The 20,171-nt window shown below is 48.0% G+C and overlaps 1 protein-coding gene across 5 annotated transcripts in view; it reads right to left on the bottom strand.

Moving 5' to 3' along the window:
• TNFRSF11A (TNF receptor superfamily member 11a) overlaps positions 1–20,171 on the bottom strand; it is a 62,748-nt gene that overhangs the window by 10,881 nt on the left and 31,696 nt on the right. For 2 of the 5 annotated variants that reach the window (XM_081562270.1, XM_081562271.1), the window contains exons 4-9: positions 18,972–19,115; positions 14,949–15,042; positions 13,198–13,289; positions 11,632–11,745; positions 8,900–8,952; positions 6,430–7,156 (exon numbers count right to left, since the gene is read on the bottom strand). In XM_081562270.1, coding sequence (XP_081418396.1) covers positions 6,430–7,156; positions 8,900–8,952; positions 11,632–11,745; positions 13,198–13,289; positions 14,949–15,042; positions 18,972–19,115 — 1,224 coding nt within the window. Of the gene's footprint in view, positions 1–6,425; positions 7,157–8,899; positions 8,953–11,631; positions 11,746–13,197; positions 13,290–14,948; positions 15,043–18,971; positions 19,116–20,171 lie in introns of all 5 variants that reach the window. The other 3 variants (XM_081562272.1, XM_081562273.1, XM_081562274.1) reach the window with 2 other exon arrangements.

Raw genomic sequence — 20,171 nt, 5'->3', positions numbered from 1 at the left:
TGACCAAAGTATTGGAGTTTCACTTTCAGCATCAGTCCTTCCAATGAATATTCAGGGTTGGATTTCCCTTAGGATTGACTGGTTTGATCTCCTTGCAGTCCAAGGGACTCTCCAGAGACTTTTCCAGCACCACAATTCAAAAGCATCAATTCTTTGGTGCTCAGCCTTCTTTATGGTCCAACTCTCATACCTCTGATATCACTGATAAAAATGCAGCCTTCAGGATGTCAGAACAGTCTTAATATGTCTCTTAAGGGCGATTGTTAGATCTCTATGTGAAGGCTATCTAAAAGGATGCTTTGAGAGCCAGCATGACATGAGAGTCTTGACTTTTTTATTTTCTGGATGTTTATTTATTTATTTGGCTGCACCTGGTCTTCGTTGCAGCATGTGCTCTGCAGCTCCCTGACCAGGGACTGAGCCCCGGTCCCCTGCATTGGAAGCACAGAGTCTTAACCCCTGGACCACACAGGGAAGTCTCGAGGGTTTTCATTCCATTAGAAAATCTGAAGTTTCTAACATTTAAAATGGGTTGGTTGGCTTAACATTAATATTTAATGTGACTTAGCTAGAACAATTTTCAGGTCACTTGAGAGAGTTAAAAATAGCATTTTCAGTCAAACAATGAACAAATCAAGTGTCTTATCATGACCAGAAAGATGTTTATACTTTGTGAACTCCCTGTTTTGCATAGCAAGCTCCATGGAATCACTATTTCTCAGGCAGAGAGAATAAGCTTCCTTGTAAGAACCCAATCCCTGACAGAATTTACATTTTAAAGCAAGGTAATGCACACTTGTCTCCTCAAAGGCTTATTATGTTGTTTAAAATGCATGATGTATGAATATTAAATCACAAGAACTATAGCAAATATTATCACCTAATTGTCATGTAGATTTTCTTCCAAGGAGAAGAACTAAGAATATACACAAATACACTCAAATTACCCAAGCTATATTGGGTTCTTCTGGAATTTTTTAAGAACATATTTTATACTTAACCCATATGCTTCTCATGTGATTTTCCTTTTTATGGAAATGCAAGATCTGTTTCAGGCATTTGGAAGAAACTGGGTCTATGATGATACGGGAAGGGAAGCAGTATTTAATAGTTCCATTCTGAATCATGCTTGAAAATTACTTAGAATGGCTCATAAATGAAACCTTTTCCAAAATGAGCCCCGTTAGAACAGAAAGAAGGCAAGCAGGGCTAAATGAAAGCATAGAGTGAACAAAATTTTCATATATTTTGAAGTAATGCATTGACTTTTAGCACCAATGAATGCTGAGTTTTATTACCAAATAACTGAACTATAAAGTATTTTTAACTTATAGAGTCACTGAGCTAATACTCGCTCCTATAATAGTTAGCTAGATGTCAAACATGTGGCTCAGGTAAACAATGTTTCCCTGGTGGCTCAGACAGCAAAGAATCTGCCTGTAGTGCAGGAGACCAGGGTTCAATCCCCAGGTCGGGAAGATCCCCTGGAGAAGGGAATGGCAACCCACTCCAGTATTCCTGCCTGGAGAATCCCATGGACAGAGGAGCCGGGTGGGCTGCAGTCCTTAGGGTCACAAAAAAGTTGGACCCGACTGAGCGACTTCACTTTTTACTTTTCAAACGTCAATACATGTTAGTGGCTGGCATTTCAGCAGGAAAGAGGAGAAAGCTAGAAACAGAGGGCTGTTCTGTGCTTGAGGGGAGAGGAGAAAGGGGAAGAAAACCTTACCTGTCTCACAGGATGAAGTGAATGGTCAGAAACAGTCGTTTCAGGACGGGGGTGGGGCCCGCACCCTCCAGGCTCCCAGCTCCCAGGCCTGAGCCTGGGTGCGTCTTGCCGCTAGGATGGACCAGCTCAGCCTTACTTCTGCCACGTCTGCCTCCTCTGCCCAGGACAGCCAAGCCTGCCCAGGACAGCTAGTGGCAGCCCTGCCCTCCCCTGCCTAGCCCCCGACCCCCAGGACAGACGGAAGAGGTGGGAGGCTGAGAGCAAATCAGGGAACAAACTGGGGCTACAGGTTCTCATTCCTCTAGTTACTCACGACTGGATAAGTGAATGAGTGAGCTCATGGACATTTATTCATTTATACGGTGAGTAAGCTGCCTCAGGAGAGACTAGGAAGGTCAGGCGTGGTGAAGGTCACGGCAACTCCTACCAACTAACTGGCCGTGGCTGCCTCGAGATGGTTGTTGTTAAAGGTGTGGGTATCCTGGGCTCGGTGAGAAAGATGCCAGGGTTATCACCAGGGGCCGCTGGGGGCACAGACGGGGAGAGTTTCCCTCATTTAGGAAGCAGCATTTGAGCTTCCCCGGTGGCTCAGCGCTAAAGAATCCGCCTGCAATGCAGGAGGTGCAAGCGACTCGAGTTCAGTCCCTGGGTCGGGAAGATCCCCTGGAGGAGGAAACAGCAACCCACTCCAGTCTTCTTGCCGGGAAAACCGTGGACAGAGGAGCCTGACAGGCTATGGTCCACAGGGTCACAAAGAGTCAGACACAATTTGAGCAGGGACTTGAAAGTCAGGAGAAACTGGGTGCTCTGGAAAGGGGACAGGGCAGGGATGAGGCGGCCACGCAAAGGGAAGCGCGTGGCTGTGCAGGAAGGGGAGAGGTTCCCGCCAAAGGGGCTGGGCCGGTGTGGGTGAGCCGGTGAGGGGGCCCAGCAGGGCGCCTGCTAGAGAGGGGCCCGCGCGGGGGCCTCGCTTTCTCCGATTATCGATTCTTTTCGTGTGGTCCACTCCCTGGTGCCCGTCCCTCCTTCCAAGCATTTCCAAGTCTGTATGTCTCAGCAGAACCTCAGTAACGACTCGATAGAGAATCATTAGCTGGTGCTCATGAAGAATTGTTGTGAGCCCAGTGAAGAAACACCTCTCTCCAGCTCAGAAGTGTCTGAACCAATTACATCATCTCAGGAGCCAGAATCAAGTCACTGGCATGGAATGATTTTTCTAGACACAGAATCCTCCAGGTGAAAGAGCTTTTCAGCAAGGTAACCACCACCAAGTCATCAGGGTACTTTAGGACGTAAATTAGGACACGGCTACACAAAATGCAACCACAGTGCGTTCTCCCCTTCACTGGTTTTTGCTGATAATCCTCCCTGTTCTTTAAGAGTCATGACATGGCTGTAATGGACTTACCATCGAGTGTTATTTTTGAAAGGTATGCTTATGGAGCTGTTTGAAGAGCTATCATCGTCTGCAAAAGGAAGTTGGGTGCCAAGAAGGTACTTTTCTCTACTGAGGAAGTGCCCAGGCCTGTCATTTCTGCACAAACCACTTGATTTGGTTGCAAGTTTTTTTTTTTCTTTTTAAATATTCACACATACAAAGCCAAAAGGCAATAAAAAGGTCACCTCCCTCAAGTCCTGAGAAGATGGTGCCTTTTAGGATTAAGCCCACTTATAACTTTCACCCAAGCACCATCCTCTTCCACACATTTTATAGAACATAAATCATGACAATTTAAAAAAAGCAGTAAAGAAGCACTTCCCTGGTGGTCCAATGGCTAAGATGCCTTGCTCCCAATGCAGGGGACCCGGGTTTGATCCATGGTTAGGGAGCTGGATCCCACAAGCCACAACTAAGACCTGGATGGTACAGGCAAGTGAATTTTCTTTAAAAAAAAAAAAAAGTTAATAATGGGCTTCCCTGGTGGCTCAGACGGTAAAGAACCCGCCTGCAATGTGGGAGATCTGGGTTCGATCCCTGGGTCGGGAAGATCCCTGGGAAGAGGGCATGGCAGCCCCTCCAGTGTTCTTGCCTGGAGAATCCCACAGACAGAGGAGCCTGGTGGACAGTCCTTGGGGCCACAAAGAGTCGGACACGACTGCGTGATGGCTAAGCCCAGCACAGCACTAATGAGGCACTTCCCTGGTGGTTTAGTGGCTAAGACTCCATGATCTCGATGGAGGGGGACCATGACACAACTAAAGACCCCACATTCCACAGCTAAGACCTGGCACAGCCGGGGGGAAAAAAGGATAATGAGAAAGTGCTATTTGGACCAGGAGCCAGGAGGCCATTCATGTAGAAGTAATTATAGAGGCAACAGCACAGCCTCAAAACTCAATCTGGCTGCTCCTCAGGCAAACATGAATCTGGCCCGCTTGCTGGCAACGCTCTACGGATGTTTTATATGGCTGAGCACCAGATTTAGACAGAAAAAGCAGTGTAAACTTCTTGCAAATTAACACCACTTAGTGGATGGTACACGTTTTTTCTTTTTTCCATGCTTAGATGTTTAGTGCTGGAGAGAAATAAAGGATAAAAGCAGAGATGGGCACTGTTTTAACTCTTTATAGGAAAGTTCAGATCTGCCATTTTGGTGTCATGACACTAAGGACAAAAAATGATCTCTTTCTCTTTGTCTAACATTGTTCTTCCTAGAATTGCATCTGCTTTTTACACAGCAGCAACTGAGAAAGCGCTCTGTCCCCGGCAAGTCACGGACGTGGCCCCCGCCCCGAGGATGCTCCGCCCGGCCCGCAGCCCCAAGCCCTCGTGCTTCCTGTGTGTGTCCAACCAGTGAAAAGAAAAGTCACCTCCAGAAAAGAAAGAGAGCCACACAAACGAAGCATAGAGCCGAACTTTTAGATATGGAATCACTTAAAATCTTTGAAAAAAAAGAAGAAAGGAAGCTGAGGTCTTCGGAAGGAAAAACACATCAGGGTTCTTTGAAAAATACCCCCCAGCTCATCTCCCTCTTTCAGTTTGAGAGCGGACTGAGCATTGACACAGCAGTGAATCTGGATAGGTACAGCCAAACCGCAAAGCTTGGAAACAGATTCAAATTCATCCTTCTACTCAGTAAGCCAGGAGTCATCACCAGCATGAGAAAAAGTGGTCCCCACTCAGGGCCCGATGGAGCTGCCTCATGGTTATAAAACAATTCCAAGATCAGCTGCTAGACCTGCTAGTGGTCTAAACAAAGAGGCAGGAAAGCAAAAGCATCCCAGGATAAAGATGTCCTTGACTGGGCTTTGTGGTTTTAGCGAGGAGGGGAGGCTGTGAAGCCCTTTAAATAGTACACATGCATATGGTTCAGATGGTGAACAGTCTGCCTGCGATGTTCTCCAGGGAAGATCCCCTGGAGGAGGGAATGGCAACCCACTTCAGTATTCTGGCCTGGAGAACCCCATGGACAGAGGAGCCTGGGAAGCTACAGTCCATGGGGTCGCAGAGTTGGACAGGACTGAGCAGCTAACACTTTCACTTTCGTATATTCATAGGGCTCCCCTGGCGGCTCTGATGGTCAAGAATCTGCCTGCAATGCAGCAGACCCGGGTTTGATCCCTGGGTCAGGAAGATCCCCTGGAGAAGGGGATGGCAATCCACTCCAGTACTCTTGGGCTTCCCTGGCGGCTCAGATGGTCAAGAATCCACCTGCGATGCAGGAGACCGGGGTTCAATCTCTGGGTCAGGAAGATCCCCTGGAGAAGAGAGTGGCAACCTGCTCCAGTATTCCTGCCTGGAGGATTCCACGGACAGGGGAGCCTGGCGGGCTACGGTCCATAGGGTCGAAAAGAGTTGGACACGACTGAGTGACTAACACTTTCACTTCACTTTTCATATATTTATTTTTCTGGCGAGAGTGTTTAGAGCTTTTAGAAATTTCTGGGGGAGATCCCTGACCTCCCTGCTTCCCATAATATAACAAATAATGTCCAGAGCCAGCGGAAGCCTTCGGCATCAGTGACAAAGTTCCTTGTAACTACATAATAAAACAGAGGGTGTTGTACCTTCGCAGAAAGAAGCTATAATATTACAACTGGTGGGTCCTTCGTGCTCACGCAGTGCTGCAGCAATAAATCTCGATCATGATTTTAATCGTAAAACCATCCTGCTGGTTCCATAAATACACCCTATGCAGCGACTATCAAAGAGGCTTCTCATAGAAAGCATCAAAGGACAGCTATTGCCTCATTCATTTGGTCCAGAACCAACGAACTACCCTCAATAAATACTAATTCCTCAAGGATTAACTAGGCAATTTTGTTTGTTGTCCTGAAATGTATAAGAGTTTTTTAGGGTGGGATTCGAAGCCTAGGTTGCTTTAGGAGAAAAAAAAAAAAACAACCCAAATCCAGAAATCTGTGGGAATGCCTTGACTTCAGCCAGTCCTGAGGTCAATGTTGACACTGTCTTCAGGGCTCAATGCTGAGATTTGAGGTCTAACCCCGTCGTGAGAAGCCCGAATGCCAAAGGGCACGAGACACGTGTATACCAAATAGAGTCCACAGAGAGAGAGAGGGCACAGTCCACAAACCCGACGTGTGGACTGAATGGAAACCCACCCAGCAGAGACCTATCAGAAACAGGAGCGGATGTTTCCCACTGCACATCCCTGCTGACCGAGAGGCGGGTGACTGGCGCGCAGACCCTGGACGGAGCCAGGCCTTTGTGCCGGAGGGCGCAGCCCGCGGTCACTTACCTGAGGCAGGCGGCTGGTCACCGGGGCCCCCCCTCGCGGGGCCGGACAGCTCGGCGGCGGCCCCGTCTGGGGGCTGGGCCCCCGCCTCAGCTCGGTCTGCTGCGGGCGGAAGGCCCATGCCGTAGGCGCACTGGGGCAAGGGTCCACTCGCGGGGGTCCCCAGTGCAGGCGCCGGGTCCCCCCCAGTCGGGTCCCCGCAGCCTGCACAGCCATCTGCAGACCGGGCGCCAGCCGCCCAGTGCGGGCACCGGCCGCCCCCTGCTTCTCCATGCAAGGACTTCTCAGGGGACGCGGGCCTCCACTCAGTCCTGCAGCGGGGCGCGGGGAGGCGGGGGCTCTCAGAGCCCCCCAGGCTGTCCGTACCCGTGAAGCACTGGCTGAGGCTGTCGTTCTCGCCCACCTCCAGGGGCTCGGGGAAGGGCGACCGGCCTCCAGGCGGGGTGAGGACCACCACGGAGTCTGCGGTCCGGGGGGGCCTGTCCGTGTATTCGTCTTCCGTGGGCACCGGCCTGAAGGGGTCCCCCTCGATCTCGCTGACCAAGGAGAGCATCTCAGCGTCTCCCCGGGGGAGACAGGCTGCTGCGCACGCGCTCCCCGCCTCCGGACAGCACGTGTCTTCAGAAAACACCTTCTGTTCCAAAGTCAGCAGGAAGACTCCCTCACAGACTTCGGGTGCGCTGGCGGCCTCCGCATGAGTGCAGCTGAAAGTGTTGCCTGCGGACTCCTGCTGATTTAAATACAGAAGGCAGAGCGTTAATACCAGCGTTAGAACGTGGTTCTGCTAAACGTGGCTGAAAACGGTGTTTCTGGTAATCATTTCCACCATTAACAAGTATAGACGGAATGCTCAGTGCTGCACTTCATTGGGCTATTGAAGATTAGGGGGTGTGGGGAGCCCTCAAATAGAGCCCAACCAGAAACAGATGAATCGAACTGCATTTCCAAGAGGGCGGCGTGTTTACATCCAAGCAAGGGAGGGAGCTAACCCAAATAATTTCAGAACACTGGATCTCGCCTATGCTCTCAATCTCAATTTTTCTAAAAACCCACAAACAAATATTGATTCTAGTTAGTAACTTTGCTTTTTGCTGTGGTATAGCTTAGTAATTCTGAAACTACTGCCTGTGTATTCTGGAATGGAGTAAATGAGTAAATAGATTGAGAATAATGGGGTTTCCTGCTACAGGAGAAGGGAGGATTCAAGTACAGTTAAGGAAAGACTATAATGAATCCTGTAGTGCTGGGGCCAGAATTAGAGAAATCAGTATGAACTCAGGGTGGTGGCTCTGAATCCACCTGCAATGCAGGAGAGCCAAGTGTGGGAAGATTCCCTGCAGAAGGGAAAGGCAACCCATTCCAGTGTTCTTGCCTGGAGAATCCCATGGACAGAGGAGCCTGGCGGGCTGCAGGCCAGGGCGTGGAAAAGAGTCAAACATGACTGAGCGACTAACACAACAAGAGAATTCCTAAGAAACTAGATCTTAAAAGGATATAATGGGATAATTACCGAAATCTTAAGATCAAATGTAAATTATATAACAGTATTGTATCACTACTAAGTTTTTTGATTGTGATAAATGTACTATGGTTACATAAGAGAATGTCCTTGTTCTGAAGAAACTCACATGGGAGTATTTAAGGATGGAGGGGCGCGGTGTCTGCCCCTGAGAAGGTTCCAGAGGAAACAGTACACAGGCAGAGACACACGTGCTGCTGTGCTCAGCTGCTCAGTCGAGTCCGACTCCCTGTGACCCCATGGGCTGTGGCCCCAGGCTCCTCTGTCCATGGGATTCTCCAGGCTAGAATCCTGGAGTGGGCTGCCAGGTCCTCCTCCAGGGGATCTTCCCGACCCAGGGGTCTAACCCGCATCTCCTAAGCCTCCTGCACTGGCAGGCGGGGTCTTTACCACCAGCAGCACCTGGGAGCCCAGACACACATGCAGAGAGCAAATAATAAAGCGCCGTGAAAACATAAACAGTGGCTGGGTCTGAGGAGAGGGCATGCGGAAGGTTTTTATACTCTTCTCACTGCTCTCCTACAATGCTGAAGTCATACCCAAATTAAAAGCCACCAAAATAACTACAAAGGAAAGTAATGTGACCACTCTTCTCTCCTAGGGCAGTCGAGGTTGGTACTAAAATAATAATGTAAATAATACAAGGGCACAGAGATGACTGAAGCAGAATGAAATGCAAAGAAAACAGCACTTAGGATTGGGAGCGGTCCTGGGATGCGAGGTCCCACCCCCTTAACGGAAAACTACTCATTCACAATTTGGCTCAATATTTGACTAATAATAGCTACAGCAACCTACGCACTCCATGGGTAGGCTCTTAATTCCCCAACCAGGGATCGAACCCGAGCCTCCTGCAGTGGAAGCACAGCGAGCGTCCCAACCACTGGACCACCAGGTAACTTCCCCAAATTGTTAACAGTGCTTAAAGGAGGCACGTTAGACTTCTAAACTTACCTTATTTCCATTTAGGCGGCCACAAGCCTCATTGACCCAGTGCCACAAATTAGCTAGAAAAACAAAGTAAAGATAAGGCTTCACATTATTATTTCCTATTTCTAATTCAGCATTATTGACCTCTATGTCAGTTCAATACTATCTTTAAACACAGTCATCTGCAAATCTGTGGGTAAAAGATCCTGAGAGTGAAAACATTTAAAAGAAAATCAATCAATTTAAAGACTATGAAGGCATCTTCCTCTTCTTATCAAAAAACAACTTTTTGATCTATGTAAAGCCGAATATTAGGTGGGCCAAAAAGTTCATTCAGTCTTCAGTTCAGTTGCTCAGTCGTGCCCAACTCTTTGCAACCCCATGGACTGTAGCATGCCAGGCCTCCCTGTCCATCACCAACTCCCGGAATTTACCCGAACTCATGTCCATTGAGTCGGTGATGCCATGCAACCATCTCATCCTCTGCCGTCTCCTTCTCCTCCTGCCTTCAATCTTTCCCAGCATCAGGGTCTTTTCAAATGAGTCAGTTCTTCGCGTCAGGTGGCCAAAGTATTGGAGTTTCAGCTTCAATATCAGTCCTTCCAATGAACACCAGAGGCTGATCTCCTTTACAATGGACTGGTTGGATCTCCTTGCAGTCCAAGGGACTCTCAAGAATCTTCTTCAACACCACAGTTCAAAAGCATCAATTCTTTGGTGCTCAGCTTTCTTTATAATCCAACTCTCACATCCATACAGGACTACTGGAAAAACCATAGCCTTGACTAGACAGACCTTTGTTGACAAAGTAATGTCTCTGCTTTTCAATATGCTGTCTAGGTTGGTCATAACTTTACTTCCAAGGAGTAACTGTCTTTTAATTTCATGGCTGCAGTCACCATCTGCAGTGATTACTGATAACTCCTATGATAATCTCTGTCTTGGAGGAGTGCAAAAGCCATCCTTACTGGTGGGTCTGCATCCACTCCTACTATATTATTTTAATTAGTCAAATAGCCAAGTACTAACAGCACAGGACTGTTTCCTTCCCTCTGCTCAGGATGGGAGCACGCTCCTTCACAACTGCAAGGCTGCACCACCAGGGCATGCTTCCCTTTCCAGGTTCATCTCACCCTGGTTCTCACACTCTGCTCCAGCTGCACTAACTTTCCAATCCTCCCAGCTCGCCCTGCTCCCTCCAAAGATGCAATTCTATTGGTCCCCTTGGGCTAGTGCAATCCAACTTGTCTTTCAGATCTTAGCTCCCCTGGGAGGCCCTGGCTGACCACAAAGCTTGACAAACAACTCTGTCACCTGAAGCTCTGTACCTCCCTTCCCACACTCAGCCTCACTCTGGGCAAAACGCCCGCCTTGCCCACTGAGGAGCCTCCTCCCTAAGGACACGGGCTCTGTTGTGTGGCTTGGTATTGACACCCCAGTGCCTGTCCAGCCCCTGGTGACCAACAAACACGTGTTGAACGAAGGGATGAAGAGAAAGCAGACAGTCACACATCCCGACTCACTGATTGGCAGGCCCATTGCCCTTGGCATTCATAAGATATGGCCAGAAGAGATTATGACATAGACAAAAACTAAAGAATAAAACATCAGAAGTCTGGGTATCTCATGAAAACATGACTGGATGAGCCAGCAATCCATCAGCATCTCTGAACATGCATTATTCAAATCTCCACTTCCAATGCTGGGGAGGTGAAGCTGCATTGAATAACAATATTCACCAGGGAACAGACTTTTAAAAAAGTGAAGTCCAACTTCCCCCCTTCGCTCTCTGCTGAACGCTTGGCATCTTCAATCACCATCTTCCCTCTTCTGTTAGTCTCTGGATTGCCCAGGGTTACATTAGGTATCGGAATGTTAATGGAAACAGTAAGATATGCAAGGTTTTGTGAAGTCCATGTATGTGACTGTGGGAGAACTGATGGAACCACAGCAAAGGCAGATGCAATAAACAAGTGAGCAGCTGAAAATGGGGAAGGACGATGAGACCGCAGGTGCTTCAAAAGACAGTCATGTTACATGTACACGTATGGCTGAGTCCCTTTGCTGCCCACCAGTAATTATCACAACATTGTTAACTGGCTATTCTCCAGTATGAAACAAAAGTTAAACAAATCAGGGACACTAGGTTTAGGAAACCTAGTGATGTTTTGACCCCTTTCTTAAAAATTATACTGTTTTAGCTTTGGAGTATAAAAGTCAAACAGGAACTGATGTTAAAAGATATTATCAAACAATTTTTTGGTGGAAAACTGTTCCCAATAAACAGATGACACTTGATTATTCATTCTAAGAATGAGCACCTGCATCTTACTGAATATAAGGCAACTTATTTTCAGAATTTTAAATTCACCTATCAAGGTAACCCCCAGTCAAAACTTTCCATCTGCCATTTACCTGAACATACTGTTTTTGTTTTAATTAATTATATAATTAAAAATATATTCTAGGTTACATGCAACCCCTGTATATCTAATGTGCATAATCTTTACAATATTTATCAGTTTCCTGCACCTAGGATAAATAACTATATTTCTTATTCATAAACAAGAACAATGGATTTTTGTTTGTTTGTTTTGCTAGAGAACAATGAGTTTGGTATAAAGCGTGTTTCACCTTAGTTTAAACAGATCCAAAGAGGCAGTCAGAAGGCAGTCTATGTATTTTCAAAGCGTACACCTAGAAATGCATCAGTTTGCTTTAAGACTCATATTCAAAACCCACCATGGACACGATACCTGTTAGTGCTTTCCCTTTTTTCCTATAGTAAACACCAAAGATCACGGCAGCTACTAAAGCCACAGACATGAAGAGGAGCAGAATAATTAAACTGGGCAAGTAAATCTGCGGTTCTGTGTTGGAAGAAAATGAGAAAAACGGCATTAACTATCATTCATTTTTACTCTTTCTCAAAAGCATAACCCTTTCAATTAAATCCTGGAATCAAGGATGTTGGTATGGAATCAAAGAAGCAGGAAGGGACCCAACGTCGACTGTAGGTTTGTCGAGGAGAGCTCCCATTTGAAAAGGTGAAATCAACAACGTAGCCCAACCCTGCTGACTGCCTTCGCTCCGAGGGAGGCCAGCCCAGGACCAGCTTTAAATGCTTGCACTTCAGAACAACCCTAATCGGCCTGACAGCACATCTGGCTCCGTATTTGCTTACCTATGGAACACTTCACTCTCTGCAGGTGGATGAGCTCCGGAGGCAAAAGGAAGCCCCTTATCATAGCTCTTTCCAAATAACAACATGGTGCCAGGGCTTTGCTGGTCTTGAGAACAGAACCACAGCCATCCTGCAAAGTGTTGCAGGCACTTCATCTACAACACAATGTGGACTCAAGCATTGTGTTCATCTCACCATTTAAATCCTCGAACCTTTATATTATAAACTCCTAGTTTACACGACCTGGTTTCTGGGACTCTGGCCTTTCTTTTCCTTCTGTCTTTTTTAAGACAATTTTTAATTCCCTTGGTGATCTTTAACGTTCTCTTCAGAAAGGTCTTTTCAAAACGCTGCTCTATGTAATTCCTTATCCAGAACCTTTGATGCCCTCCTGTTTGCCAAAATGTCAAAGCTACAGCCTTGCTTTTCTTAGTCCGTGTTCACCAACATGACTCTGCAGCCAAGGTGCTCCTGCCTCATTAGGAAGCTCCTCCTGCGCTGAGATACCTGGACCCACCTCCACAGCATCTCACTCACCTGGGTAAGCAGCTTCCACACCAACTGCCCACTTTCTGTCAGTCACTGAAACTGTACTTGAGGTTGATTGGATCCTCCAGATGTTCCAGAAATAATGGTAATGGTATTCTAGCAAGTTGCTGACTCTGGTTGGTAACCAAAATCTCCCATAAATACCCTGCTGTGATAACCACTACCTTACCATATTTGGGCATTTTAATTTATATTTGCACCTTAATTTTCTTTCTTTTTTGGGGGGTATATATGAATACAGTATTGGTTATCTATTCCACAGTAGAAAATCATCAACTAAACAACCTATCTGGAATTACAACGCTGATAAAATGAAATACTGAGCTGACCATGGATAGTGAAGTTGCTCAGTCATGTCCGACTCTTTGCAACCCCATGGACTGTAGCCCAACAGGCTCCTCTATCCATGGGAATTTCCAGGCAAGAGTACTGGAGTGGGTTGCACTTCCTTTCTCAGGGATCATGGATAGGATGAGATGAAAAGGGAGACATGGTTGCCTCTGGATACAGCATGTAATTCGAGAGAAATCTAGAAGAGCTGCCTAGACTGGGGCACACCTACCCAACCAACCTTTTCTACTAAACATACCATCTGGTGGATTCGGAGGTCGGAGAGGACTACAAACCACATCTGATTGATCAGTTCCGTGATGCATTTCTGTTTCTCCGAGAAGGGTACAGCTGTGAAGGGAAAGGTACATAAGTCCTTTGGTTACATATCCTTATTTAAAAAAAAAAAAAAAGCTAGAAAAGATTCTACCCTATTAGACTGCAAGCTCATTCAGGAGAGGAACCAAGGTCTTCCTGGATGTTTGAATCCCCAGTGCCTATCCACACACACTAAGGTGGACAGAGAGACAAGCGAAAGTAACTACTGCCACTGCTAACATCTATTCTTAGAGTGCGGTCCGAGAGAGCAGACTGGTGTGTTTAGTAAAGAAGATTCCGAATCCAATTACCATGGCTAAGTGATAAACTACAGGTGAATACCCTTTGAAGTTGAAAACACAGAAAATCTTTTTCAAAATAAAACCTGGATAGGTGGATCAGATAATAAATATTTAATATGAATTAATTTATTGGGAACTGAAAGAATCATGACATTGATTATGAGTATTCAACAATAGGCACGCAGTGAAAGGATCCAGGAATTTCACTACGACTTTGCTCACATAAGTGCGAGATAGTATACAGGTGAGATGACACATTACAGATTTATTTATCGCTGGAAAAAACTGGAAATCACTTAAATGACTATCAATAGGGAGCTTGTGAGACTTGGACCATAAAGAAGGCTGAGGGCTGAAGAATTGATGCTTTCAAACTGTGGTGCTAAAGAAGACTCCAGAGTCCCTTGGACTGCCAGGAGATCTAACTGGTCCATCCTAAAGGAGATCAGCCCTCAATATTCATTGGAAGGACTGATGCTGAAGCTGAAGCTCCAGTACTTTGGCCGCCTGATGCGAAGAACTGACTCATTGGAAAAGACCCTGATGCTGGGCAAGACTGCAAGACGGAGGAGAAGGGGACGACAGAGGATGAGATGGTTGGACGGCATCACCGACTCAGTGGATGTAAATGTGAGCAAACTCCAGGAGACAGTGAAGCCTGACGTGCTGCAGTCCGTGGGGTCGCAAAGTCAGACGTGAATGAGCAACTGAACAACAACAAGGGAACTTGTTAAATAAATTATGGTACATCTCTATGACGACAAACTATGTAGTTAGAAAAAGCCACAAAGATCTAAGTGAATTAATGTGAGTGAGTTTTCTTCAGGATATATTATGTGGAAAAAAACCCAAGTGTGTAAACATTCATTTAAACAGGAGGCTTCTATATGCACATATACAACACACACACACACACACACACACGTCTTTGCACAAATAAACCAGCGATGCTGGGAAGCTGGGCAAACAGAGACTGGTGAGTGATAATAAGCATCATAAGCAACTAAATAAAGTTACAAAAGGGGGAAAGCAGCTGCAGCTGTAAATCAAAGCTTCAGTCAGACTGAATCTGCAGTGGTACACGGCTCCCGCCACCCGTCCGGGGAGGACGGGGTGGGCAGGGGCTTCTCTCCCTCACCCCCAGCTGACAGACTGTTTCTGTTGTGGAACTGGCTTCCAGAGGAAGCCTCCCCAAACTGCATCACTCTGTTTTCAAAACAGACGAGACAGCGGAGGGGGAGACAGCGGAGGGGGAGACAGCGGAGGGGGAGACAGCGGAGGGGGAGACAGCGGAGGGGGAGACAGCGGAGGGGGAGACAGCGGAGGGGGAGACAGCGGAGGGGGAGCTCTTAGAAATCAACCAGCTCTCGATCCCCTCGCCGCCACTTACTTGGTCCAGGGTCTGCACGTCTCCGTGGAGGAAACGGCGTCGGAGAAGTAGCCTGTGGGGCAGGGCTCACACTCCGTGTCCTTGTTGAGCTGCACTGTCAGAAAGACCGACGGACAAGAGAACACGGGACAGACGGGACACTTAGAGATCGGCCAGGAGGGGCCCGCAGCCTCCGCTCCCCCCGCCGCCCTGGCCCCCTGTGGCTACTGGCGGAAGCCCCCCAGCCTTCAGGGGGCCCGAGATCCCGCAGCACGAGACAGCAGCACGTCCAGGGGGTCCCGGGCCCAGGGTCAGGACGCGAAGGCCAGACCTGAATCCGGTCCAGCTCCCCGGTCCACGGCCTCTGCCGGTCAGAACCCGTCCTTCATTTCCTGGCCAGGGAGCTGCTGTCTGTTTTCTTTCAACCAAGTCTGTTCTCTCCTGTCTCCCTCGCCAGGCTTTGGTACAGAGAATGTTAGCCCATTAACCACTTTCAAAGGAAACTTCTTGCCCTGACCCCTTCTGATCAATAATTTTACCAGTCTAAGCATTGGAGTATTGACAAAGTTTTCAAAATCAAAACCCACGCTATACTCTGGGGCTCTTTGTCTTAAACCAAGGGTTGGCAGTAACCGTTGTTTTCTATAAAGGGCCATATGATAAATATCTTAGGCTTTTGAGGCCCTCTGGTCTCTGCAAATTACTTGCAGTGTGAAAGCTGTCACAGACAATGTATAAAAACACCCTGGCTGTGTTCCACTAAAACCCTGTTTACAAAAACACAAGTGGTGGGATGGGTTTTGGACCCCTGCCTTAAGCCACAGCTCTGAGAGCAGGAATTAATCCTGGTTAGTAGGCTGTCTTTGCCTCTCTCATATTCCTCATAAACTATATTATCAAACTAGGAAATGTCTCAGATTTCCTCTGTCTATTCCTTTTACTGCAACTGGCACAGGACGGCCCTTTGGTAATTCCAGTAAAGAAGGACACTGGCTACCATGTGCTGTCATAATAAGCAATTGGCTTGTGCCAAAACCACAAATTACCCTTGAAATTAGTAGCACTTCCGTGGTTTATCTTCACGAATAAAATGCAAAAATAAGGAATTACATTTTCTCTGTCCAAAGTCAGGTGGGAAGTGCACTCGTGGTTTTGCAGTTGCTCAATACATAACGGTGTGCGCGTGCCAAGTCATTTCAGTCGTGTCCGACTCTGAGACCCCACAGACTGTAGCCCGCAGGCTCCTCTGGCCTTGGGATTCTCTAGGCAAGAGTAGTGGGGTGGGCTGCCAAGCCCTCCTCCAGGGGATCTTCTCGACCCGGGGATCAAACCTGGATCTCCTGCGTTGCAGGCAGATTCTTTACTGTGTGAACCCCCGGGGAAGCCCCAATAAGTAGCATATTCATTCCTTACTCTAGCAATTAGATTTGCCTTGAAACAATATCAGCAAAGGTACAGTCAATATCTAGTCACTCAGATGAATTCAAACAGCTTTTAAAATAATAATCACACTCTAGAAGAGTAACCCTTCGGAGAAGGCGACGGCCCCCCGCTCCAGGGCTCTCGCCTGGAGAATCCCAGGGACGGAGGAGCCTGGGGGGCTGCAGTCCACGGGGTCGCCAAGAGTCGGACACAACTGATCGACTTCACTTTCACTTTTCACTTTCACGCATTGGAGAAGGCGATGGCCCCCGCTCCAGGACTCTTGCCTGGAGAATCCCATGGATGGAGGAGCCTGGTGGGCTGCCGTCTAGGGGGTCGCTAAGACTCCGACACGACTGAGCGACTTCACTTTCACTTTTCACTTTCCTACATTGGAGAAGGAAACAGCAACCCACTCCAGTGTTCTTGCCTGGAGAATCCCAGGGACGGGGGAGCCTGGTGGGCTGCCGTCTATGGGGTCGCACAGAGTCGGACACGACTGAAGCGACTTAGCAGCAGCAGAAGAGTAACCCTTAGAAACAAAACGGCTTCCTAAGGGGCTGCAAGGCACAGAGACCTTGAAAGGCACCGACGTCCATACACTTGACTCTCACGTCTGCTCTGACCTGCTGGGGGCATCTGCACTTTCTTCTTTTTTCTCTTGCACAATCACACTACTCCCACTGACGAAGGAAGGCACACGTCATACCCACTCCAAATCCTACCGCAGAGCCAAACTTCTGAGGCACCAAACAAAGCAACAAGTCAACAGCTCAGTAACAGAAAGCTCCTTTGTTCAGAGCACCTCAGAACAGCTTCTGTCCCTCCCTGTCCATCTATCAGGGCTTCCCCCCACGGCTCAGACATAAAGGAACCACAGGCAATGCAGGAGATCCCAGTTAGATTCCTGGGTCAGGAAGATTCCCTGGAGAAGGGAATGGCTACTCACTCCAGTGTTGTTGCCTAGAGAATTCCATGGAGAGAGGAGCCTGGCCGGCTGCAGCCCATGGGGTCACAACGAGTCCACACGACCGAGGGACTAACATCCATCCATTAAGGGCAAGGGTGTGACAACATAAAAGGAGTAACTGGACTCAGGCTGACTTGTTCTGAGCTCACATACATTGTGATGCAGGGGTGAGATTTTCATGCATTCACCTCACCCTCTCTACCCTTCAGCTATTACATTCCCAAAGGGGCAAAGCATTGAAGACACGGACCGGAAAAGAAAAGAAAAGAAAAAAAAAAGCAGAAAGGGACCAGCACCTTCTTTCATGCAGTTTACTGCATGAAAGGCTCCGGGTCTTGCCTTTATCTTAGAACCAGGATTCAGAAGGCTGTCATGAGATTTGTTTTAGTAAACAAAAAATCAAGTCTGACTTTTCCCAAAAGAAAGCCTGTCTGGTTTAACTGATAATCTGATAATAAGGACTGACTTAGTCAGACTCTATGATGCACATTTTCCTCAATATGAAATGAGATGAATAATATTTTAATTCTCCCAACCTCAGGCTTTACTTTTATAACTATAGTATAGCAAAAATATAATATAGTCATTCATCTTTTGGACCAACTGTGTAATAATCACTATACAACAACTCAATCCAGAAGAAATGCTTTTAACCTTAAAAGCTTGAGTCACAAGAAATTTTTAAAAATTGAAATTTCACGGAATTCCCTGGCGGTCCAATGATTGGTTAGAACTCAGAGCTTTCACTGCAGGGGGCGGGGATGGAGGGGGTGAGAGGGTGGGAGGTGGTTTGTTCCTGGTGGGGGAACCAAGATCCTGCAAGGTGCCTGGTGCAACCAAAAAGAAAATTAAAATTTCAGGTGGGTGCATTTTTAAAATGTGAAAGAGTATGAAAAGGTAATTAGTAAAAACCCTCTGAGCCTAAAAATATATTACGATGAAACTCTGTGGGGAAGGTGAAATGGATACAAATCAAAGGAGAGAAAAGAGCCCTATAGAGTTTCCAACCGTTCGAGACGATTAGCGCAATTTTATTTTTTCATTTAAAAAATTTTGGCCACACCCTGGGACATGTAGGACCTTAGTTCCCCGACCAGGGGTCAAACCCGCGTCCCCTGCGCTGGAGCGCGGAGTTTTAACCACTGCACCTCCAGGGAAGTCCTCTGATAGCTACCTTTTTACACGGATGATGATGGGCATCTAACTGCTATGGGGTTCAGAACCCACGAAAATTTTAGAAAGTGTTACGGACTAATTCGCTGGAAACTAAGTCCTTAGCAACTCTTGAAATTTGTAATAAAAATGTTTAGATGTCGATTTAAACTTTTGGCAGGAGGCACACGGCTTTGCAAAATTCTTCTAAGAGAGAGCACAAGTTCTAAAAAAAACAAATTGGGGACCCCTGCCTGATCCGGTTTCCCCCTAAATGGGGGTGGGAAGGTTTCGCAGGAGGAGGAGCCTGGGGGTGGGCGCCGAGCTCTCCCGCGTCCTGCGGCGCGCACCCTGCGCTCGGCCCCCGGGGACCCTCGTCTCCTCCCGCGCCCCGCGCCGGCCGAGCTTGACGGCTCAGGGGAGCGCCCCGAGAGGCCGCCGGCGCGGGGCCCCGCGCACACAGGGGAGCGCCCCCCAAGGCCCCGCCCGGCCGCGCGTACCGGGGCGCCGGGCGCCGAAGCCGCGCGCGCACTCGGCGTTGCGGGTGCAGCAGCTGCAGTCTTCGCTCCAGTGGTAGCCGGCGGTGCAGGCGCAGCGCCGCGGTGCCGTCCGGTTGCCGGGCTCCACGGCCATCAGGGCCTTGCCTGCGGGAGAGAAAGACACACCGTCCGCCTCGCGCCATTCGCGCCCGCCGCCCCCGGCCCGGTCCCCGCCCGCCCGGGGCGCGCGCTGAGTCACGGAGGCCAGGACCCGGGAACCCTCAGGGTCCCCCGCGCACCTCCGTGCTGGGACCAAAACATCCCGCTCGCTTTAGGTTTGTTTTTTCTCTCTCTCAATAATTAAGAGACCTGTGGGTTTTGAGAAGTCAGTTTTCATTTAGTAGGAAGATTAAGGCCCGGGGAGTTGCTAAGCACTGACTGACTCATGCAAAACTGGACTTCACAGCTCCTTGCTTTTTATAGTAAATCCAGTGTGAGACACATTCTTAACACCAGGGCGAATGGGACCTAAACCCGTAGGGTATCTGGAGACGGGGGTTCATCTGAGGTCCTGTAGGGCCGCCTTGAAAACAGACCTCCCTGTGTGAGCAGGTAAGTGGGAGAAGTACGGAAGCTGGGCCTGGCGACATACTTGGAAATTAATCTCTCCCTCCAAATTCAGGATAAGGCATTTGTCCTCTCTTTTCTGACCACACAGAGCAGAGTGCTCTCTCCTTGTGTCAAACCTCCTGACCCTTTTCAGTTTTTGTGCAACAGAGGTAAATGCTCACATGCAGTTCATCCTCATTATTCGCTGGTTCATACTTGCAATTTCACCTTCTCCTTAAAATCTAATCGTATCATCCAAATCAATACTCCTGGCGCTTTTGCAGTTGTTCTCAGAAGCACGCAGAGCAGTGAAAACTCTGAGCCACCAGCTGGAGAGGTGCGTCCCCAGCTGAGGGCAAAGCAGGTAATGCTGCCTTCAGTCTAAGCTCTCACACTGGGAATCAGGATCCTTCTTGTCGTCTATTTAGTGTCTTATTTTTGTGTTTTTTGTTGGTGAGCTCCTTCTGTAAAGCGGCCCCCTAGCCTAGGGCTGAACTGTTGCCGAGTGTTTCGAGGAAGGCAGTGACGTGTCTTCCAGAGAATACCCACACGTTAGACAAACCTTGTTCAGTGTTACTGTGACATTGTTAATGAATCAAAATATTTCTTAAA

The sequence above is a fragment of the Giraffa tippelskirchi genome, chromosome 14, assembly GCF_054371585.1.
Source record: "Giraffa tippelskirchi isolate mGirTip1 chromosome 14, T2T-mGirTip1v1.2.pri, whole genome shotgun sequence".
Classification (NCBI taxonomy): Eukaryota; Metazoa; Chordata; class Mammalia; order Artiodactyla; family Giraffidae; genus Giraffa; species Giraffa tippelskirchi.
This window is presented reverse-complemented; position numbering and strand designations above follow the sequence as displayed.